Source organism: Gymnoscopelus braueri, assembly GCF_963280865.1.
Source record: "Gymnoscopelus braueri genome assembly, chromosome: 14".
NCBI lineage: Eukaryota > Metazoa > Chordata > Actinopteri > Myctophiformes > Myctophidae > Gymnoscopelus > Gymnoscopelus braueri.
Genome location: NC_137619.1, coordinates 52548644 through 52573936, shown reverse-complemented (window position 1 = coordinate 52573936; position 25293 = coordinate 52548644). Strand labels below are relative to the sequence as shown.

At 40.2% G+C, this 25293-nt stretch overlaps 2 protein-coding genes across 2 annotated transcripts; one reads left to right on the top strand and one right to left on the bottom strand.

Moving 5' to 3' along the window:
- Window positions 1-8609: 8609 nt before the first annotated feature.
- LOC308100702 (tubulin beta chain-like) lies at window positions 8610-9944 on the bottom strand (the record flags this gene model as incomplete). The annotated part of the gene is made up of 1 exon (XM_080449770.1): window positions 8610-9944. One exon carries the CDS (start codon window positions 9942-9944, stop codon window positions 8610-8612), a length of 1335 nt encoding a protein of 444 aa, XP_080305896.1.
- A 1839-nt stretch (window positions 9945-11783) lies between these two features.
- Window positions 11784-13118, top strand: LOC308100701 (tubulin beta chain-like; the record flags this gene model as incomplete). Its single annotated transcript, XM_080449769.1, has 1 exon — window positions 11784-13118. The coding sequence occupies one exon, from the start codon at window positions 11784-11786 to the stop codon at window positions 13116-13118; it is 1335 nt and encodes a 444-aa protein (XP_080305895.1).
- Between the last annotated feature and the right edge of the window lie 12175 nt (window positions 13119-25293).

Genomic DNA, 25293 nt, shown 5'->3' with positions numbered 1-25293 from the left:
ACAAACGTTCAGATTTCAAATATAAAGTGCTTACCTCATGGCCAGGGATGTTACAATTATATTCGGGTAACCCATAAGTACCCATATTTTCCGTATTGTCCAATAAAAAACATTTTAATCCGATCGGTGGCCATTTTCTCCGTATTTTCTCCATGCTTTCAACTACGTGACCCTATCGGTTGGGAGGTGTAATTGCACTCTGATACACTATAACTCTATGAGAAAATGATCGCCAATCGGATTAAAATGGATGGCTTGATTCTAGGCTTAAAATAATTGATAGGCTATAAATATTTGAGTGGAACCACAAAATGGCCACCACTGCTTTGCCCTATACTGATAGTCCTCTAACCACCCCACCCTTGACTCCCCAATTGGAGAATTGTTTCTCCATCTGAATGACTGTTGGCGTCATTGCCGTCAACAAATGTTTTTGTCCCAGAGCTACAAGTCCTCAGTGTGGCACTATCCAGTGCAACCTGAGCTTGTAAATCGGGTGGGTGTGTCAGTAGTTACTCATTCACAACAGCTGCTAGTAATTGTGATGCCGTTTGTACTGTATATAATATGCCTATTGCCTGTATTGTATTGAATGTTGTACCTAACAGCTGATATACAGTGTACAGACTCTCCTTCCTCTCCTCAATGTAAATTTCCCCCAAATTAATTAATTGTAATTACTTTAAGGGGCTGTAAACAGGAAATACCTTGTTTGGGCATTTCCTACTTAAAATATGAAGTAGGAAATTAAATGCCTACTTAAAATAGCAATGCAGTGCATACAATCAATTCATAAAAAACACAGTCACGGTATACTAATTAATAATGCACTGAATGTTGCAACCCCAAATATTGGTACATAAAGAAATAGCTCAATAAATAGAAAACAACAATAAAACTTAACAAAACAGCAGTGGTGAGAACTAAGGAAGTGGAAAAAAAACATTAGTACAGTAAAAACAAAAATCAAATAAATCAATCACCACAACAAATCGTTTTAAATACCTTGGATTGTCTGTGTTCTTTCATATCATCCCCCTCTCGGCACATGGGCTCATCACTTCAGGACTCGAGACACATGACCTCAACCGGGGTAGTAACAAAATAATGATTAAAGAGGTGGTGCCATGGTTTTGCACTTTTTCTGTCTTTATGAGGTTGATAGAACTTCATTAAGCCCCCTGGTGGTGTTTTCATGGTATTTTATGTCTTATCTGACTATTTTGAGTTTCTTCCTGGAGGCTGAAACCTTGAGGGTCAAACGTGCCAATAGAAAAACAGCGCTTTAATGACACAGTAGAAATATACCCTCCCCCTCATTATCATAACACAACAGGTGTGGGCATGAGGAGGAGGAGGGACTAGGACAGGAGGCGGAGGGACTGGTTCAGGTGGGAGGTGCTAAGGTGAGAACCAGGTATACTTAATGAACTGGAGGCGTGTCCACATAAAACATAATTTTCATACATAATAAAACAACACTTTCTGTACACTTTTTTGAAAATAATCTTCCTCCTAGCATAACCATAATACCTGATGATCATGTTTAAGGGGGGGGGGGGCTGCTTTAGTATTTTTTTGTACAACGATCAAAACAACATCCATGCGTCATGTTACTCACCCAGGCAGGGGAAACATAAAAACATAAACATGAGACCCAGGTCGCAAAACCTACAGCCATCAACCACCAATAGCCTATGTTTGGTAGACTGCAGGGCCTTTAAATAATCACACTGATTGCCAATGAGGAAGTGACAGTGAAGCTCAACTCTGACTGGCTACACATCTAGCTCTCTTAAATGTACAATTAAATACACAAATTATTATATCGTTGCTGTCGGGCAGAAACCTCTTATCAACTTTGTGTTTTTTTTCGTAAATTAACGCCCAACTTGATCATCCTACAGCATCACACAAATAAAGCATCAAAAGTAGCAGATATGCAAGCTCGAAACTTGGCGCGAAGTGTTAAGCTTGTAGATCTGCTACTTTTGAATTTGAATCCTGAAAAGTAACAGTTTTGGATATAATGAGGTTTCCACCCGACAGAGACGATATTTTACAAAAGCCACCGATTATGTGCCTTTATTTTGAGCCTTAAAAAGGTCAATATTAACTTCACCAAAGTAGTCCAAAGGATGATACATTTGATCTCATGTAAGTCAATTTGACTCTATAGATGGGTTTCCTGTTTGTAAACATGAGAGGATGATGCGCGCGCAGTGGAGGGTTGAGCAGTAGAGGGCGCTATTACCCGCAGCAGCTCTAGTCAAATGTACATCCATAAAAGAAATGGTCTTCACCGGGTTTAATGAAAGTAGATTAAATGATGCAGTTTGTAATATCTTCTTTACTCAATAAAAATGATTTGTCGGAAGTTGGATCTGTTTGTATATAATAGCAGCATTATGCCTATTATGCCTAAAATAGCAGCATTATGCCTATCTAAATCCCGAAAATAACAACAGAGTGAATGGCGCTTCCGGTTCGTTCTACCACCCGCATGCGCAGATTGCGCACTCTGCTCTGTGATGACGTCGCACGGAAACCCATCTATAATGCATGTAAGTTATTTACTACATCTACCACCAGGGGGCACTACTGGATAGCTTATTTTTATGGTCTGTGAACATCAAGTGGCCTGTGGTGAATTGGTGCAAGTCAAGAATGCTAATGACCAAGATTATTATTCAAATGTTTTTATTGAGTTTTCAATCATACATATTATGCAGTACAACAACATCTGCAACAATTATGTAAATAAAATCCCACCCACCCTCACCCGCTGTGACCTGAGCGACTACATACAGACAACATTAGAAAGACTAGCAAACCCATGATAACATGATTTTTGTCTCCGTTTTGTTTTTGTCCCGATGTTGTATTTTGTGTTTTTCACTGTGTCCACATGAAAAAATAGTAGTATAAAAGTATAGTATAAAAAAACATGATAACATAATTTATAACATTAGAAACAATACTTGGCTTCTGCATAATCTGAACTAGGCCTGTGTGGAGAGGGAGTGACATCAGACTTGGTGCTCTATACATCCTACAGTACAATAAAAGTTAAATTGTAAAAAAAATAACTAATAATAACTAATATCTAAAATAGAAAGTGTCATAAAGCACATTTTTAAAAGGTGAAGTGCTTCTACTCTGCTAGCAGCCAGAGCAGAGTGATGTCTCCATCACTGGTTGGTATGGAAACAGACATTCCAGAAATGTGAGAGTTGTATAGAAGGACGTGTGTTGGACAGATGCTTGGGGAGAGAAAAAAGAATGACCAAAGGCGAGCAACACCCCAGAAACACACTGTTTGTGACCATGTGGAGTGGCAAGCGCTGGAGGTGTCTCAAAGCTCAAGAAGAGCTTCTTCCTGACAGCTGTTAGAGCCATAAGGACATGGACAACAGGAAAAGAGAGGAACAAACTAAAAAGAAATAAAAACAAATGATAATGTGATGTGAGAGTGTGGACTGGCCTAAACAAACTCGGGACTCCTGGATCGCTGCTCTCCACTCTCTCCAGCATCAGGGTCTGGAGCTCTGCGGGTTACTAGCTCTGCTGAAAAATAAAAATAAAAGTAAAAAATACAAATAAAAATGTAATGGTTTGTTGGAACTCTGTACTGTATTTATTCCTGTACAGATTACTCAAACCGATATTGCATGTACTGTATACATGGTTTATGCCTTATATAAGGCGTAAATATATATATAATCCAGACGCTAAGCTGCCCCAGGTGCCATGCCATTAGTCCGATAGCCCATATTGGTCAGAAGTACCATTGTTCTGACGGTGCGAAGTATAGTTAAGTCTAACGCTAACTTTAACCTGACCTCACTAACCTCACACTAAGCTAACATTTTCCAGACTATTGGGAAATTGGACTAAAGGGCAGCCCCCTTTTATTTTAAGGCTATCTTACTGCCTTACCATTTGTGTTATTATTTTGTTGATGTTTTCATAACTGCTATGGGGCTTTTTTGTATCTTATGTTGGCATTATTATTGATATTGTTATGTTGGCCTCTCATAAAACAAATACAAATAAAAACTACATTAAAGATTTATATTCAGATATAAATGCATAGGCATGGGGGAAACAGTGATACGTGAAGGTGAACTACAGTTGCACATGCAAGTTGCACACACCTCTGTAACTTACTGAAACAGAGTGCCCTGCTAGACGCTGCCCATTCCAACAAGAAATACAAGTTCCAGCGTTGAATTGTGCAGCGCAGGTTTCTGTTATGGTGTCGTCTCGTGAAAAAAAGAAAGAAAAAGGTTCTGGGTTCGATCCCAGGCACCGCCAACATAGCATATGAGTAGCACGGCTTGGATAACTAAGTTGTGCGGTAAGTAGTGGGGGCTGACGGCAATCCATCTCCCAGAGGTCTAGTCTTCAACAGGGGGTCCAGGAGGTATGAGCGGCCGTCTTGGAAGTTCGATTCCCGGCTCCTCCTGGCTACATGTTGAGCAAGACACTGAACCCCTAACTTCTCCCGATGAGCAGGTTGGTGCCTTTTTCCTCCGCCATCGGTGTGTGTGAATGGATGAATGTGAAGTACATTGTCAAGCGCTTTGGAGAAAATCGCTATATAAGTCTGCAGTCCATAAATGCAGTCCTAAATACACAGTAACATGAATCCAACATGTTAGCATAGATAATGTGTAAACAGGCAAAAAAGCATTTAATTTGCACAAGACTGATGATGTCAAACTGATCTATATGAAGCCATCAAAGCTGTAGCAACACTTGGAGGCAACTCAATAATTATAAAAAAAAAAAAAAAAAAAAAATTGTTATACTTCCAAACTAGTCTCAAATCTCTCAACGATCAAGAAATTGGTGAGACAATCAGCAAAATTAATATGGTAAACTAGCTTTGAAATCTGCTTAACAAGTTGCATGAGGAAAAAAAATCTAATATGCAACAACTATAAAAATGCATATGTAGTGGGGGTCCTGCTTCGGCTCTAGCTCAGCTAAGGGGTCCTTGGCCTGAAAAACGTTGAAGACCCCTGATGATAGACACCTTTTCTCTCGGCCAATACCTGGAATAAGCAACTCCGACCCACAGTACCTACTTAGAAATGCATATTAGAGGAAACACAGTGCCTTGCTAGACACTGCCCATTCCAACAAGAAATACAAGTTCAATCAAGTAAAAACTGTTCATTTACGAGCTTGTATTAAAATCAACAGCTGGTGGAGATCTGTGCTCTGTGGAGCAACCCTCTTAAAAAGACCCTAGAAAATTATAATATGTACTGCTCCTGATTGAAAAGTCTTTGAACAAAAATGCATCTTTGACTTTCTAAAGCTACATCAACAAGTCTCTTAACAGTGTGCATTTCACAACATAGATATCAATATAATGCATCAGAGAGATTTTCTATTTGGACATGAATACATTTCCTGAGCATATAGCTCCCTAAATTGGTGTAAAAGTATAAGGTACTCATACAAAAGAGGCACGAGAATGTATGCATCCATACGATAAAAAAAAGTACAAACATAAAAACGTGTTCTGATATCTAAAATAGAATCTATATACCACATATAAAAGATCCTGAAGTCATACGACTATATGCCTCTGACGGGTCCATCACTTTTTAATAATAATGAACAGGAGAAGACAAGCAAAACCCCAGACTGTTTGTGACCATGTGGACTGGCAAGTGCTGGAGGTGTCTCAAAGCCCGAGACTCAAAGCAGACAGACGGTGAGACCAGGGTTTCCAGATCTGCTTATTATAATTTCCCCGCAAGATTGTATTTGAAAATAGCCGATCTACAAGCTCACAACTGTGAGACGCGTTGTGAGCTTGTAGATCTGCTATTTTCAAATGGCTGATGTATTATGTTAAAGTGCTCATGTGGCCCATAGTCGCTTCTTTTGGGCTGGTTTTCCTAGACCTGGTTGCTTGTTTCTCTCAAAGAATCTGGCAACACTGGGAGAGACCTTTATTGATCCCACGGGAGGAAATTCAGTCACCAGAGGCAGCTCAACAGTTAGAGTTCAGATACAGAGGAAAGTCGAGTATTGTAGGGTACAGCTAGGAGTAGCGACCCGATAACTAAAGATCAACGACGAAGAATCAGAAAAGCACTATCAGCAGTAGACGACAGCATACCCCAAAAGCAGCATCCTGGACTATATGCACAAACGAGCACAGTCACAGTACAATCACCATCACAGTGTCATTACAGAGTAACTGACATCAATGACGTGTCACCACAGTGTACATCAGTACAATAACCACAGCATGCAGTGTCCGTGAAGAATGGAATAAACTGATAACAATAGAACAATACAATATCTATGAAGAATAGAATAAACTGATGACAATAAAACAATACAATATCTATGAAGAATAGAATAAACTGATGACAATAAAACAATACAATATCTATGAAGAATAGAATAAACTGATGACAATAAAACAATACAATATCTATGAAGAATAGAATACACTGATGACAATAAAACAATACAATATAGAATACACTGATAACAATAAAACAATAGAATATCTATGAAGAATAGAATACACTGATGACAATAAAACAATACAATATCTATGAAGAATAGAATAAACGGATATCAATAAAACAATACAATATCTATGAAGAATAGAATAAACTGATAACAAAAAAACATACAATATCTATGAAGAATAGAATAAACTGATAACAATAAAACAATACAATATCTATGAAGAATAGAATAAACTCATAACAATAAAACAATACAATATCCATGAAGATTAGAATAACCGATAACAATAAAACCATACAATATCCATGTGCAAGAATGTCAGTATCAGTACGGTTTTGTCATCAAGAGCTTCTTTCCGGTGGCTGTTACAGCCACAAACAAGGACATGTACGATGGGAAAAGAGAGGAAAAAATGAATATGAATAGATAAAACTAAATAAAAACACTCTGATGAAAAATACAATAATAAAAACGAAAAGTTATATTCTAATAAAAATGCATAAAGGGGAAACAGTGATAAGTGAAGGTAAAAGTCTAGTTGCACATGCCAGGGGTTTTACACCTCTGTATCTTTCTGAAACAGAGTGCCCTAATAGACGCTGCCCATTCCAACAAGAAATACAAGTTCAAGCATGCCTCTAGGTCTAAAAACAATATAAAACTATAAAATCTACTGACCCTAAGAGAAAATTCTTACAAAAACAATTGGCCAATTGACCATTAAATGTCCAATGTCCCATCCATAGGTCTCTTAACAGTAAACTATATATTTCACAGAATATATCTTTATAGTGCATTGTGAATCTCTTAGAGAGTATTTGCCATTTGCACATAAATGCTTTGGAATTCTTGAGCATAGCTCCCTGAGTAAGTGTAACAGTGCAAGGTACATAAAAAGAGCCAAGAGAAAGAAATACACCCTACAATAAAGACTAAAAAACATGCTCTGAAGAACGTACATAGCCTACACATTGCACATTTTGTCACTGGACAAAAACATGCAGTTTGACACAAGTTTGTGAGTGTAGAGTATGTTGATAGAGGGAAGGTGAAAGCATCTGCAGTTGGTGGAATCAAAATAGCTGGAATCCTTTGGTCCGAGCACAAGTTCAGGTTTTATAACCATGTATCCATTTTCACCGGCCGAGGTATAGACAATACTTTGTATACGCTCAAAAGCTCATCCCCCATCACATATACTAGAGTTTGAGTCCATGAAGGTGGAAGACATCTTTAGGCCCGCTTGGTGTTGTTGGGGATCCACTGTAGCTAAAAAAAACACGAGGGAAATAAACAGGTCTTTACTTAACTGGTGGTCAGTCACCTCTCATAACATAATAGTAGTCATCTAGGATCTAGGTGATGTGTGTCTGTTTCTGTCGTCTCTCTTGTGGTTTGAGGCCTTCAGGTTCTGGTCCAAAGGTTGGAATCAGCAGCTTAATTGGTTTCAGGTTAATGGAGCATCTGGTTAGATCTTGGGTCAGCCTCCATCTTCTATCTGATCTTCATCTCCTCATCCTGCACCTCCTGCAGTCGCCTTTGTCTTCATCTTAATGTTTTCATTGTCTGTAAAGCCAGTGGTAAACTATTCCACAGGGTCATCGGGTCATACCTGGCCACTTTGGCAAGTGGCCACCTTCAACGAGACATGTCCCCAGATGATTTCTCTTTTAATATTCATGTTCTGTGTAAGTACTGTCAGTAGTTGTCTTTCATCTCTCTCTTTGCGTCACTCTGAAGATCACTTATATCCCAGCCTTTATTCACCTTTCCTTTCTTCATGATGATGATTAATATTATTATTGTATTATTATATTAGCATTGCATTAATTGTTATTATCATTATTCTTCTATTCATCTATTATTACCCTCTTTCAATTGCATTTCACCGACGGGATCAATAACGATATCTATAATTACAATTTTTATTGCATTTTTTAAAGATTAAGTTGTTTTATATTATGGTGGATGAATTCATAAAACAAGGTGCAGTAGGGTGCAGGTTTTTGGAACCATTGCATCAATTGCACCAAAGAACTGGAACATTGCAAGACATTTTGCTTTGCTGAATCGCTTTGTTACTCAAACTAAACGCAGGGTTTTCAGTCAAAATCCTCTTCCTCTTCTTCACCCTCTCCCTCTTCCTCAGCAGAAGCATCTTGGTATTGTTGGAACTCGGACACCAGGTCGTTCATGTTGCTCTCGGCCTCGGTGAACTCCATCTCATCCATGCCCTCGCCGGTATACCAGTGAAGGTAGGCCTTGCGGCGGAACATGGCCGTGAACTGGTCTGAGAGGCGTTTGAACACCTCCTGGATGGCTGTGCTGTTGCCGATGAAGGTTGAGGACATCTTGAGGCCACGGGGCGGGATGTCACAGACGGCCGTCTTGGCGTTGTTGGGGATCCACTCCACGAAGTAGCTGCTGTTCTTGTTCTGCACTTTGGTCATCTCCGACTCCACCTCCTTCATGGACAATCGTCCACGGAACATGGTAGCGACGGTCAGATAACGCCCGTGGCGCGGATCGCAGGCGGCCATCATGTTCTTGGCATCAAACATCTGCTGGATCAGCATTGGCACGGTAAGCTGCACGTACTGCTGGCTACCTCGGCTGGTGAGCGGAGCAAATCCAAGTAGGAAGAAATGCAGCCTGGGGAAAGGAATCATGTTTACAGCCAGCTTCCTTAGATCGGCGTTGAGCTGACCGGGGAAGCGCAGACAGGTGGTGACTCCGCTCATGGTGGCAGATACCAGGTGGTTGAGGTCTCCGTAGGTGGGTGTGGTGAGTTTAAGGGTGCGGAAGCAGATGTCATACAGGGCTTCGTTGTCAATGCAGAATGACTCGTCTGTGTTCTCTACCAGCTGGTGGACGGACAGTGTTGCATTGTAAGGCTCTACCACCACGTCTGACACCTTAGGCGAAGGCACAATGCTGAAAGTGTTCATGATCCTGTCTGGGTATTCCTCTCGGATCTTGCTGATTAGCAGAGTACCCATCCCTGACCCGGTTCCACCTCCTAGAGAGTGGGTCATCTGGAAACCCTGGAGGCAGTCACAGTTCTCTGCCTCCTTCCTCAACACATCCAGGACAGAATCCACCAGCTCTGCTCCCTCTGTGTAGTGGCCCTTAGCCCAGTTGTTACCAGCACCAGTCTGACCAAAGACAAAGTTGTCTGGTTTGAAAATCTGACCAAAAGGACTAGACCTCACTGTGTCCATGGTGCCTGGTTCCAAGTCCAACAGCACGGACCGAGGAACATACTTGCCACTTGTTGCATGGTTGTAATAGACGTTGATTCTTTCCAGCTGTAGATCGCTGTCCCCGTTGTATGTCCCTGTGGGGTCGACCCCATGTTCGTCACTTATGACCTCCCAAAACTTAGCTCCGATTTGATTGCCACATTGGCCGGCTTGCATACTCACAATTTCCCTCATTGTTCTTGTAGTCCAAAACCTCTGCCTCTATCTATAATGAATTTAACTATGCCCCTATCTATAATGAATTTAACTATATCGCTAAGATAAACAGTATAAAACAAGATACAACAATTTTGATGGCATTCTCACACTACAACCCCTTACATATAGAAGCTGGTCTGACGTCACACACAAAATAAACATAAATAAATGAGTGAATGAATATACAAATTATTGATACAATATTAATCATTACATGCACAGAATCTGTGTGTCCCGCATATCTTGAGAACCGGAGGACTGATCGACTTCAAACCAGACGTGTCTATCGTAGAGGACCCGAGGGAGTGCGCTGCGGAGTGGGAAGTTAGTCCTTCCAGCTGTTTTCGGCCCAACATCTAAAAGAAAACCATGAATGAATGAATGATTTTTTGGGTGATAAAAGGAAAGAGCACATGAGCACTTCCAAACATACAGTAGACACAATATCACTGAGGATAAAAACACAATAAAGGCTTATTTCCATTGTGTTTCTCTAAACAACACAGTCACAACATAAAAGAGACAAATACATATCACAAATGTCACAAGTAGAAGCATCAGGCAGCAGCAGCAGCAGCATTACAGTTTACGGTCAAACAGTCTACGCACCTTCACATAATTGTATTTACCATCTAAAGCAAGGAATGAAAAAGGAGGGCATTACAAACTATAAGAAGCTAAAAATTGTTACCAAGGGCAAAACAAAGAAAGTGTCTCTCCAAAAAAAGTCTCAAAGTCCAAAATGTTTTTTCAAATACTTTGGCACTGGATCTTTAACTATTTTAAAAGTGAGAAGCAGCTTGATGTATAGGGTGCGCTTTTCAACGGACAGCCAATTAAGTCTGTTGAAAAATGTTTGGTCCAAATGAGTATGTGGGTAGACCTCACAAATGACTCTGATCAATTTGCTTTGTGCCGTTTGAAGCTTTTGAGAGAGACCAGTACACCAGCAGGTAGCAGCATAGTCAAAGTGACTCTGTACTGATGCCCCAGCCAGCGTGGGTAGGACTGACTGTCAAGAAAAGAAGCTTTTCTGGCCAAGAACTTAATATGCTGATTTATCTTGGTGAGGTTTTTGTTTGTGCCATATACTCACCAGACAGCCCACTGTCTAAAATGCAACCGAGGTAGTTTATCTTGTCCTTAACTGAATTAGGACGTCACCAATTTTGATGAGCAAACCAGGGGATCTAGCCAATCTAATTGTGGAGACAAAAAGTATGGATTCTGTCTTGCCAGTATGAAGAGATAATTTGTTGTCTGACAGACAAAGGACCCCAATGGAAACAAGCCATAGGCTTTCTTGGGTTTTAAATCCTCTTAGCTGACCTTGTATTGAACTGTACTTTCATGTGCTTTTTCCTGCTAACTGCTAATAAAGTATTCAATCAATCAATCAATCAATCAATCAATCACAGCGAGTCAAAAACGAGTTTAAGCTCATCACTTAACGTCTTCTCTACCACTGATTCATCTTGATGCGATACCATTAGTAATCTGCGTATGAAAATGGTCTCAAGGTGGGTGTAGGCCTGTTATGCAGGAAGATGATATTCACCTGGTACACGAACCCAGGGGTCTAGGTAGTCCCTAACCCGAGGATTCAGGTGACACAGAACCAATCGCTCAAAGAGCGAGAGCAACTGACGTCACATATTTATGTTTATTTTGTGTGTGACGTCAAACCAAAACTTGGTCAGTTATATAAGGTGCTGTAGCACCAAAATGGCATTATATTTATTTTACCTAACCTTGGACTAGTGAAGATAAAGGGATCTAAACACAGTAAGAGACTGCAAGAGACATATAGACAAGATGAGAGAAATTGTGAGTATGCAGGCTGGCCAATGTGGCAATCAAATCGGAGCCAAGTTTTGGGAGGTCATAAGTGACGAACATGGGGTCGACCCCACTGGGACATACAACGGGGACAGCGATCTACAGCTGGAAAGAATCAACGTCTATTACAACCATGCAACAAGTGGCAAGTATGTTCCACGGGCCGTGCTGTTGGACTTGGAACCAGGCACCATGGACACGGTGAGGTCTAGTCCTTTCGGTCAGATTTTCAGACCAGACAACTTTGTCTTTGGTCAGACCGGTGCTGGTAACAACTGGGCTAAAGGCCACTACACGGAGGGAGCAGAGCTGGTGGATTCTGTCCTGGATGTGTTGAGGAAGGAGGCAGAGAACTGTGACTGCCTCCAGGGTTTCCAGATGACCCACTCTCTAGGAGGAGGAACCGGGTCAGGGATGGGTACTCTGCTAATCAGCAAGATCCGAGAGGAATACCCAGACAGGATCATGAACACTTTCAGCATTGTGCCTTCTCCTAAGGTGTCAGACGTGGTGGTAGAGCCTTACAACGCAACACTGTCTGTCCACCAGCTGGTAGAGAACACGGATGAGACGTATTGCATTGACAATGAAGCCCTGTACGACATCTGCTTCCGCACCCTTAAACTCACGACACCCACCTATGGAGACCTCAACCACCTTGTCTCTGCCACCATGAGCGGAGTCACCACCTGCCTGCGCTTCCCCGGTCAGCTCAACGCCGATCTAAGGAAGCTGGCTGTAAACATGATTCCTTTCCCCAGGCTGCATTTCTTCCTACTTGGATTTGCTCCGCTCACCAGCCGAGGCAGCCAGCAGTACGTGCAGCTCACCGTGCCACAGCTGATCCAGCAGATGTTTGATGCCAAGAACATGATGGCCGCCTGCGATCCGCGCCACGGGCGTTATCTGACCGTCGCTACCATGTTCCGTGGACGCATGTCCATGAAGGAGGTGGAGTCGGAAATTACCAAAGTGCAGAACAAGAACAGCAGCTACTTCGTGGAGTGGATCCCCAACAACGCCAAGACGGCCGTCTGTGACATCCCGCCCCGTGGCCTCAAGATGTCCTCCACCTTCATCGGCAACAGCACAGCCATCCAGGAGGTGTTCAAACGCCTCTCAGACCAGTTCACGGCCATGTTCCGCCGCAAGGCCTACCTTCACTGGTATACCGGCGAGGGCATGGATGAGATGGAGTTCACAGAGGCCGAGAGCAACATGAACGACCTGGTTTCCGAGTTCCAACAATACCAAGATGCTTCTGCTGAGGACGAGGGAGAGGGTGGCGAAGAGGAAGAGGATTTTGATTGAAAACCCTGCGTTTAGTTTGAGCAACAAAGCAATTCAGCAAAGCAAAATGTCTTGCAATGTTCCAGTTGATTGGTGCAATTGATGCAATGGTTCCAAAAACCTGCACCCTGTTGCTGCACCTTGTTTTATGAAATAGTGCACCATAAAATAAATACATAATACAATAAAATATACTAAATATAATAATAACGATAATGATAATGATAATGAAAATGATGATAATGATAATGAAAATATATATATAATAATATATATCATTAGAAAGTAAGGTGACAAATGGGTTGAGAGATCTTCAGACAGAGAATGACCTAAAGACAGAAAGATGAAAGACAGCTACATCTGGGAACATGTCTCGTTGAAGGACTTTTTGAAGTGGCCAAAGTATGATGACCCTGTGGAATATCTACCACTGGCTTCACAGACAAGGAAAATATTGCAAGAACAGGTCAACTCCAGAGACGTTGCACCAGCCAGAGTTGCAGGATGAGGAGATGCTCCACTAACCTGAAACCAATTAATTGCTGATTCCAATCTCTGGACTAGAACCTGAAGACCTCAAACCACACGAGAGACGACAGAAACACAGACACATCACCTAGATCAATGGTTTTAATTTGAAAGACCCCCATAACTCTGAGACTGTACAAATGGAAGCAAATGGAGGGTCCGTTTGGTTCCATTTGTACAGGCTCAGAGTTAAAGACCTGTAAGGCTCCATTTAGAACCCCCTCAGGGAACCGCAAGGGTCCCTGGCTGGACCCCACTGCGAGAACCACTGGCCTAGATCACTATTTTTATGTTATGAGTCTACTGACCACCAGTTAAGTGAAGAACAGTTAAATTATTTCCCTTTCATTCTTTTAGCTTCAGTGATGTCAAGCCCAAGTACAGTACGTGCAAATAGGGGAAGGGAATGTCTTCATGTTACTGCGCATGCCTAGCCTCGCCAAACATGTGTAGGCAGCTTCCTAACGTTTCACAGTACAGATGTGTGTTGAACTAATCCTGAGTCTGATTATTGAGAGTTGCACCATTGTATCACAAATGGCGACAAAGAATAGCGCTGTGTAAAAGAAGATAAGAAACGGTCCGTACATTGGTCACAGGTAAAACCAAACCAGTGTCTGGACCAGTAGATGTTGGCAAATGAGATCCAAGATGACAAGAAGGTATGGCCAATGTTATGGCCCAATAACATGTTTCTTTCCGTGATTGGGCCATACAAGGTGTGACCTATGAGTATGTGTATCTGAGTATGAGCCAATATAGTGTACTATATGCATTTTCATTTAAATATTTCATGTATTTTTAATTATTATTATTGTTATTATAATTATTATTATTGTATTTTTCACGAGAGGACAACATAACAATAATAAAGCTAAGATAATGTGATAAGAAGCCCCACATGAATAATTACGATAGCAGCGATAGGGAGGGGTAGCTTAGTCTGGATTATAGAAGGCTATACAGCTTAACCGTGTTTACAGATGTCGATATTGTGTTGATACAATATCGGTTTGAGCAATCTGTACAGGAATAACTACAGTACCAAGTACCAAAACACTAAGTTTTATTTAGTTTATTTTCCTCTCTTCTCCTATTGTCCATGTCCTTGTTTATGGCTCTTTAAGCCGCAGGAAAGAAGCTCTTGATGAAATTACCGTACTGATACTGACTGTGACATTCTTGGATATTGTTTTATTGTTATCATCGTATTCTATTCTCCATGGATACTGTAATGTTTTACTGTTATCAGCATATTCTATTCTCAATGGATACTATTCTTCGTAGATACTGTAATGTTTTACTGTTATCATTGTAGTCTATTCTTCATGGACACTGCATTGTTTTATTGTTATCAGCGTAGCTACAGTATGTTGATGAATTGAATACATATGACCACAATGGAAACAAGTCCCCAGGACTTTTTTGTGTTATCCTTTTAGCCTTAATCTCTGACTATACCACGTCCTGTTTACATTTCTGACTAATAAAGTATTCAATCAATCAATAAACCAGTCTATTCTTCAGAGATATTGTATTGTTATTATTGTATTCCATTCTTCAGAGATATTGTATTGTTATTATTGTATTCCATTCTTCAGAGATATTGTAATGTTATTATTGAATTCCATTCTTCAGAGATATTGTATTGTTATTATTGTATTCCATTCTTCAGAGATATTGTATTGTTATTATTGTATTCCATTCTTCAGAGATATTGTATTGTTATTATTGTATTCCATTCTTCATAGATATTGTATTGTTATTATTGTATTCCATTCTTCATAGATATTGTAATGTTATGATTGAATTCCATTCTTCAGAGATATTGTATTGTTATTATTGTATTCCATTCTTCAGAGATATTGTATTGTTATTATTGTATTCCATTCTTCAGAGATATTGTATTGTTATTATTGTATTCCATTCTTCATAGATATTGTATTGTTATTATTGTATTCCATTCTTCAGAGATATTGTATTGTTATTATTGTATTCCATTCTTCAGAGATATTGTAATGTTATTATTGAATTCCATTCTTCAGAGATATTGTATTGTTATTATTGTATTCCATTCTTCAGAGATATTGTATTGTTATTATTGTATTCCATTCTTCATAGATATTGTATTGTTATTATTGTATTCCATTCTTCATAGATATTGTAATGTTATTATTGTATTCCATTCTTCATAGATATTGTATTGTTATTATTGTATTCCATTCTTCAGAGATATTGTATTGTTATTATTGTATTCCATTCTTCAGAGATATTGTATTGTTATTATTGTATTCCATTCTTCAGAGATATTGTAATGTTATTATTGTATTCCATTCTTCATAGATATTGTATTGTTTTATTGTTATCAGTGTATTCCATTCTTCATAGATTTTGTACGGTTTTATTGCTATCATTGTATTCTATTCTTCATTGTATTGTATTGTTTTATTGTTATCGTTGTCTTCTATTCTTCATAGATATTGTGCGGTTTTATTGTTATCATTGTATTCTATTCTTCATGGACACTGTATGGTACAGTTATTGTACTGATGTATATCACACTGTATTGATTTCAGTTACTCTGTGGCGCTGTAATGACACTGTGATTGTCCTGTGATTGTACAGTGATTGTACAGTGATTGTACAGTGATTGTACTTGTGTGTGCATAGTGCAGGATGCTCCTTTTAGTGTATACTATAGCTTTTTGATAGTATGTACATTGTTGATATACTGTCGTCTACCGTTGATAGTGCTTTTCTGATATTGTTCTTCATTGTTGCCCTTTAGTTATCGGGTCACTACTTCTAGCTGTACCCTACCCATGTGCTGCCTGACTGGATTTCCTCCCGTGGGATCATTAAAGGTCTCTCCGTCTGTCTGCTTTCGCGGGCTTTGAGACACCTCTGGCGCTTGCCAGTCCACATGGTCACAAACAGTCTGGGGTTTTGCCTGACTTTTACAGTCATCATTTATTTACTAAATAGTGATGGCCTCCGTCAGCATGCTCTGGCTGGTAGCAGAGTAGTAGGACTTCAGGATTTTGAAATGTGCAATATGAAGTATGCACTTTTTTTTAGATATCAGAGCATTTGAATGTTTTGTACTTTTTATTGTGGGGTTAATGATAGAAGAATTCCAATCGATTTATGTGCAAATGGCGAATAATCACATAAGATCTGTACGATACACCATACATTATATTGAATTAATTAAGACATTTATTTGGTGATCGAGGGAAAGAGCACATCAGCACGTCCATGGCTGTGAAATGCTGTTAAGAGACTTATTGATGTGGCATTAAATATTTATTTTAGTTGAATTTCAGATTTCAGGTACGGTAAAACAGGGGGCAGTACATTTCGTTTTAGAATTTTCACTTTTATAGTTTTAAGTTGTTTAGACCTAGAGAAATTTTTTGGGTTTTTTTTGCAAATTACTGTTAACTAGAAATCTCCGCCAGCAGTTGCTTTTGAAACAAGCCTGTAAATGAACTGTGTTCTTACTTGATTCAACGCTTGAACTGTTGGAATGGGCAGCGTCTAGCAGGGCACTCTGTTTCAGTAAGATACAGAGGTGTAAAACCCCTGGCATGTGCAACTGTAGTTCACCTTCACTTATCATTGTTTCTCCTATAGGCCTATGCATTTTTATTTAATTTTAATTTTATATGAAAGTTTAATGCATATTTTTATTATTATTTTCACGAGAGGAAAACACAACAATAATAACAATGATAAAGCTAAGACAATAAGAAGAAAAAAAGCCCCAAGAACTGTTGCAATAGCAACATCAACATAACAATGATAATCATAACGCTAAGATTATAAGATAAGAAAAAAAGCCCTGTGAGTGATTACTATAGCAGCAATAGGGAGGGGTAGCTTAGTGTCTACATTATAGAATATGAAATAAGACGACCATGTTTACAGATACCTTGTATATACTGTATACATTGTGCAATATCGGTTTGAGAAATCTGTACAGGAATAAATACAGTACACAGTGCCAATACTTTTTTGTTTTTTGTTTTTATTTTGTTTTATTTTATTTATTTCTGATTTATTTCAGTTTTTTCCCTCTCTTTTCCTATTGTCCATGTCCTTTTTTATGACTCCAACAACTGCCGGAAAGAAGACTGATGACTGATGACAGACAGCTGATGACAATACCGCTCCCTGTCCCCTGTCCTACGCACCTTCATATAGCAACCAGTGATGGAGCCGTCACTCTGCACTGGCTGATAGCAGAGTAGAAGCACTTCACCTTTTTGAAATGTTTTATAAGTTTGTACCTTTTTTATTGTATTCTGTCTGTTGCCACTGTTTTATGCACCTCGTATTTTTAAGCTGACACAGGGAGCTAAGCTCAAGAATTTCCAATGTATTCATTCGTAAATGGCAAATGATCTGTAAGAGACTGTATCTGTATGACACCTTACATCAAGATGCAAGGCATCATGCCTTACATCAAGATCTATGCTGTGAAATGTATGCTGTTCAGAGACTTAACGATGTGGGATTAGAAAGTTAATGGTTTATTATTTTTTGTTCAAAGTTTCACGCAGGGGCGGTAGATTTTATAGTTGTTGTTTTGTCAATCAATTATTTTGAAATTAGTGCTCCACGGAGCACAGATCTCCACCAGTCGTTGCTTTTAAAACCAGCTTGGAAATTAACTGTGTTTTTACGCTTGAACTTGTATTTCTTGTTGGAATGGGCAGCGTCTAGCAGGACACTTTGTTTCAGTAAGATACAGAGGTGTAAAACTCCTGGCATGTGCAACTGTAGTTCACGTTCACTTTTCACCTATATACATTTTTATTAGAATGTTTAATGTATTTTTTTTTCACGAGAGGACAACATACCAATAATAACAATAATAAAGCTAAGATAATAAGATAATTAAAAGCCCCTTGAATAATGTATATATAGCTGCAATAGCAACATCAGCCTAACAACAATAATAATTAAGCTTAAATAATAAGATTACAAAAAGAAAAAGCCATCAGGGATCACTAGCAGCAAGCGTGGGGCGGGGGTAGAGGGCTGCCCGTTCGTCCGAAAGATGTTAGGTTAGTGTAAGGTTAGTGCTACGGTTAGACTAATAATTTGCACCATCGGGCCAATGGTACCAATGGTGCACTAAGGAATATATCCATGTATACAGATACCTTGTTGTATAAATTGTGCAATATCGGTTTGAGCAATCTGTACATGAATAAATACAGTACTGAGTGTCAGTACACCTTTTTATTTGTATTGTTTTATTTAATCTTTTTATTTTCAGCGGAGCTAGCAGCACCGCAGAGCTTCAGACCCTAATGCTGGAGAGGAGGGAGTGAAGAGCAACGATCCAGGAGTCCTGAGTTTGTTTGGACCAGTCCACACTCTCACATCACATTATCATTTGTTCATCATTCCTCTCTTTTCCTATTGTCCTATTGTACAGCTGCCAGGAAGAAGCTCTTCTTCAGCTTTGAGACACCTCCAGAGCTTGCCACTCCACATGGTCACAAACAGCGTGTTTCTGGGGTGTTGCCGTCACTATGCTCTGGCTGCAAGCAGAGTAGAAGCACGTCGCCATTTTGAAATGTGCTTTATGAAGTATGTACTTTCTATTTTAGATATGAGAAAATGTTTACTTTTTTTAAAAACTTTTTTATTTTAGGATGTATTGTTTCGGTTGCCTTCTTTATGCACCTTGTACATTTAAGCTCACTCGGAGCTATGCTCAAAAATTCCAATACGTTTATGTGTAAATGGCAGATGATCTCTAGAACCTTTTCAGTCCGTGACCCCCCAAAATAATCATATTAAAACTCGGGACCCCCCCACCCTGACAAGCACTTGGAATTGTAGATATAAGGCATTACAGTTGAGGCATTTTGTTTGACTCAGATGAATATTGTGAAAATAGCTGATCTTTGCCAGGCTATTTTAGCTATTTTAGCTTGTAGATCAGCTATTTTCTAAATGTTTGCCCAAATTGTCAAATAATAGAGGCAATGTTTGACCAGTTTTTATAGCATAGTTTGGTGATTACTTTTGATGCAGTAATAGTCTTTTTTCTTTCTTTTTTCTAAGTATTAAAAAGGTCACTTAACTGTCATCTGACCCACAGGTTGAGAGTCTAGTAGACTGTATCTGTACGATGCATTAAAGAAGAAGCAGGGATTCTCCAGGCATGTCCAACTGCAGTTTACCTTCGCTCATCACTGTTTTGCACCGTGCCAATATGGATAGCTGGCTTGAGCTTGAACGCTACCTGAGAATGCACAGCGCCACTGACAGTACATACCAAGAATTATGTATGTTGGTTGGAAAAAAACACTGGAATGATGTAATGAAGAGGTTAATTGCCATAGTATGTCACCTTGTCCAAAGAAACCTTGGTTTCCGTGGCTATAATTTCAACCTAGATGAGCCAAATAATGGGAACTTTCTAGGACACAGTGATGAGTGAACAGTGAACACATCAGATGAGCAGATACAACAGAGATTGCTGACCACTACATGGGAAAAACTATACAAAATGAGATAATCACACTCATTGGAGACAAGACAATGCAAGCAATAACAGAGAGAGTAAAACAGTCACATTACTATTCTGTGATAATGGACTGCAGCCCTGATACTTCACACACAGAGCAGCTCTCTGTGTCACTGCGCATTGTGAAATACCAAGTCGATGTCAGGGCTACTATTAGCGAGCATTTGGTAGGACTCCCACCAGTGCTTGACCCAACAGGTGCAGGCCTAACATATATGTCTCCCTAAAGCATATGGAGAAATTGGATTGGATATCTCACAATGCAGGGGACAAGCATATGATAACGGAAGCAATATGCCGGGGGAAATAACGGCGTGCAGAAGAGGCTGTCCGATATCAATAAAAAGGGCACTGTTCGTGCTGTGTGCCAGCCACTCTCTAAACCTAGTCATTGTAGATGCTGTCGTAGTCAACAGTAGAGTCTGTGAGCTTCTTTGGGGTGCTACAACGCCTATACACAATATTCAGCTCATCGGTACAGAGATGGGAGCTTTTCAAGGAAAACGTCCCACGTTTGACACTCAAGGCCATATCCAACACACGATGGGAATGCTGTGTGGATAGCGTAAAAGTACTACGCTACCAGCTTGGATGATGTTGGCAACACTCCTCTCACCGGTTGATCCTACCACAGAGAAAGGTGACAGAGAAACCGTGTCTGCAGCCAGAGGCTTAGACCAGGAGATCATGTCATGGAAATTCCTGGTGACCATTATAATCCGGTCCGACGTTTTGCATGAGGCGAATCGCGTGAGTAAGCTGCTCCAGAGCCCAAAAGTGGGAATCAAAGTGCTACAGCGCGAGATGGAATACAGAGAGACTGGCTTCTCATCCAACCAAACAGATGCCAGAGACATAGCTGAAGAGTAAGAGATGCCGATGGACTTTCCCACTGCACGAATCCGAAAACCAAATCGCCAGTTCCCATACGAGTCCCTAAATGCGGATCCTTCCCTGACAGTGACACCTCAAGAGATATGTTTTCCTTCCACTGGTGGATTGTGCCATCACGGGCCTTAGCGAGCGCTTCAAGCTGATGGAATCGTTTCATATTTATTCTGCTTCATTTATGGAAGAGAGGGAATGGAAAAGGCCATCCAAATGGGTGGACACTTGGCAATGTGGATGCTGAGGGACTACATTTACAACAACAATTTAGTTGAACTGTATTCCAACCTCAGCATTGCTTTGCGTCTCATGTTGACAGTGCCTGCATGTGACAGTAGTTTCTCATGCTTAAAAATCTAATCAAAACACATCTGAGATCAACCATGCTCCAGGAGCGTCTGTCAGCTCTCAATTGAGTAACGGCCTCGCTGGACAAAGACAAACTTATCAGCGCAGATGCAGCACAAGAATAGGAAGGTGAAATTCTAGAGACTGGGACCACATCAGATTGAATTAACGGTAAGATCACATTTTTAGTAGACCTCATCATAGCTCTTGAAACGCCCTGATTGTTAAGGCCGGCCCTGAATGTTTTATCATTATTATTTTCACAATAGGAGAGAGCTCTGTCTGTCCTAAAAAAAAATATTATATTATTTTGCACTGTAACAATTCAGATCCTGGTCAATTCGCACCAGGGGCAGATCTACGGGAGGGCAACACCAATGCGTGGTGGAGTATAACATTACTGCAAACACAATAAATTAATAGGAATATGCAGTTAAATATCGGAAATAAACAGCATTTGGAAGATCCACCTTAATACAAAGATAGCCTCTGTATTCAACATGCATCGATTGGTTACTTCCTGGACCTCACTAACCTGCTTATGTTTAGCCAATAAAAGCACTTCTGTATAAATGGTGTCATCACAGGCCTTTTGCCTCATAGAGAGACCTGTACCTCCCCTTCTCGCCAGGCTGTAGCTTGCCAAGATTTAGTTTTTACGGGGCCAGAGCTCAGCTCTGGACCTGTTTTATTATTGTACGTATTCTTCTGTTTCCGCCACTTTTCGCAGTTCTGGGTGAACCGTGCTGTCGCTTTTTACGAAACTCGGCCATATGGTAGATGGTCATGAAAAACTATCAAGAAATAAATCTCACAATCTTTCGTCAAAAGGTGGCGCTATAGCACTCAATTGAAAATGCCAACTTTGAACAGGTACAACTCATGCCCTGTTTGACCTACAGCCATAAAACTTCAATACACACATGCGTCTATTCATGATGAACAACTTTAACCCTCTGACTTTTGACCTCTGACCTTTAGATCTCCCACCATTTTGAATTATATGAAAAACAGTTAAAACCTATCTCCTCCTGGGATTTTTGAGTAATCTGCACGAAACGTTTTACACATGAACTTTGGACCTTTGCCGACAAACAAGCAGCGAGGATTTTCCATAAGTGAAAAAATGAAGCTTTAATGAGCCAATGAATATTGCAGTTTTATGACAATTATTCATCTGCCCCTAACACATACATGCAGACTCACATTTCTTTGAAACTTTGCGGTAATGTTGAGGGTCATTCCAAATATTACTGAAACCAATCTTACTCCAATTGGTCAAAGGGGGGGGCGCTATAGCGATTTTTTGAAATTGCAAACTTTAAACAGGCAAAAGTCATGCCTCGTTTGGCCGACAGCCATTAAACCTGCTTACACATGTGCCTTGACTCATGAGGAACACATGTATCACGTTGACCAGTAAGCTCCCCCCTTAGATTGTCCGCAATTTTGAGCAGTTTGAAAAACACTTAAACCCAGGATTTTTCAGCTATTTGCGTGAAACTGTATCATCTGTGTGATCTCCTTTTTCACAAGTTCTTGTCTGTTGGTCCAATGGCTTCTCCCTTAAACGTGTGCCTCACAACCTGAAAGTTGCCAGTTCAAGCCTCACTTGATGCGGACTTCATTAAAGTTGCATTGCACACAACATGATTGTGTCAATTAATACATGTGCAATTTTTAAACTTAACCTGAAATACTTATTTGAGAGGGTATGTTTTTGCAATGTATGACATACTTCATTCTGAAAATAGACGATCTACAATCTCAAAACTTTTCAGATAGCAACGTGTTTCTGAGTTTGTAGATCGGCTGCTTTCACTGGTTCACTTTTATCTTCAACAGACAACCTCAGCCTGGACAAAGCTATAGCACTATAGGTAATGTTGCAGCACCTCAATCCGAAGGTTGAGGGTTAGATTCCTGTTAATGGCAATAGGTTGACACGTCCAATCAATCCATTCTGCTTCCATCCTTCTCTCTCTTCAATCTATTGTTTCCATGTCTCTCTCTCTTCAATCTATTCCGTTTCCATGTCTCTCTCTCCGCCCTTAGATTGTTCGCAATTTTGAGCAGTTTGAAAAACACTTAAACCCAGGATTTTCCAGTTATTTGCGTGAAATGGTATCATCTGTCTGACCTCCGTTTTCACTGTATCAGGTCTGTTGGTCCAATGGCTTCCCGCTTAAGTGAATGTTTCACAACATCAAGGTTGACGGTTCAAGCCTCACTTGGTGGAGACTTCATTTAAAGTGCATTGCAAACTACAAGACTGTATTAATGAATACATATGCAATTGATAAAGATAACATTAAATGCTTATCTGAGAAGGTATGTTTTTGCAATGTATGACATACTTCATTCTGAAAATAGCCGATCTACAATCTCAAAACTTTTCAGATAGCAACGTGTTTCTGAGCTTGTAGATCAGCTGCTTTCACTGGTTCAGTTTTATCTTCAACAGACAACCTTAGCCTGGACAAAGCTATAGCACTATAGGTAGTGTTGCAGCCTGTCAATCCGAAGGTTGAGGGTTCAATTCCTGTTAATGGCAATAGGTTGAGATGTCCAATCAATCCATTCTGCTTCCATCTCTCTCTCTCTCTCTTCAATCTATTATGTTTCCATGTCTCTCTCTCTCTTCAATCTATTTTGTTTCCATGTCTCTCTCTCTCTCTCTCTCTCTCTCTCTCTCTCTTCAATCTATTCCGTTTCCATGTTTCCCTCTTCAATCTATTCCGTTTCCATGTCTGTCTCTCTCTCTCTCTCTCTCTCTCTCTCTCTTTTGAGGGGCGGCCATAGCTGAGTGGTTAGTGAGCCAGCCTAGGGAGCCAGAGGCCCTAGTTGCCCCAGGTACGATTCCAGGCCAGGTCAGCAAATGAAATTTGTCCCTGAGCAAGACTCTTAACCCCTAATTGCTCACAGGCCCTCATTGGAAACAAGACCGCAAGGACTTTCATGAACAGACCTGTTAAAGGAATTATCCTTATCTCTTCAATCTATTCCGTTTCCATGTCTCTCTCTCTCTCTCTCCGATCTACAATCTCACAACTTTTCAGATAGCAACGTATTTCTGAGCTTGTAGGTCGGCTGCTTTCACTGGTTCACTTTTATCTTCAACAGACAACCTCAATCTGTACAAAGCTATAGCACTATAGGTAGTGCTGCAGCCTGTCAATCCGAAGGTTGAGGGTTCGATTCCTGTTAATGGCAATAGGTTGAGATGTCCATTCAATCCGTTCTGCTTCCATCTCTCTCTCTCTTTAGTCTATTATGTTTCCATGTCTCTCTCTCTCTCTTCAATCTATTCTGTTTCCATGTCTCTCTCGCTCTCTCTCTCTTCAATCTATTCCGTTTCCATGTCTCTCTCTCTCTTCAATCTATTCCTTTTCCAAGTCTCTCTCTCTCTTTCTCTTCAATCTATTCAGTTTCTCTCTCTCTCTCTTTCTCTTCAATCTATTCCTTTTCTCTCTCTATTGGGAGGGACAGGGGACATTGGGAATGCATTGCAGTTCATCTTAAGTACGTTGTCGTTGCGGTTGCCCCATAATGTCAAGAACAAAGGAGTCCACCTTTCCACGTCGGCCCAATAGAATACTGACAACGCTACTCTCACGACGTGACGCTGGATAAATTAGTACATGTTCAGCGTCAGGTGATGCTTTGTAACAAATTGAGTAAAATGCTTGGTCTCATTTTTGTTTTTATTTTTTTAAACACAGTTCTTGTATTATGTGATGGGTATTCTATGGGATTTTGAATGGGAATACTTTTTCATGACCTAGGGGGCGTGGTTTTTGACATTTGGTACTCTATAGAGCATCGCAGTTCCCGCCCACTTCCTGGTTTTTCGTGGTGCCGGAAGGAACAACTCAATGCATT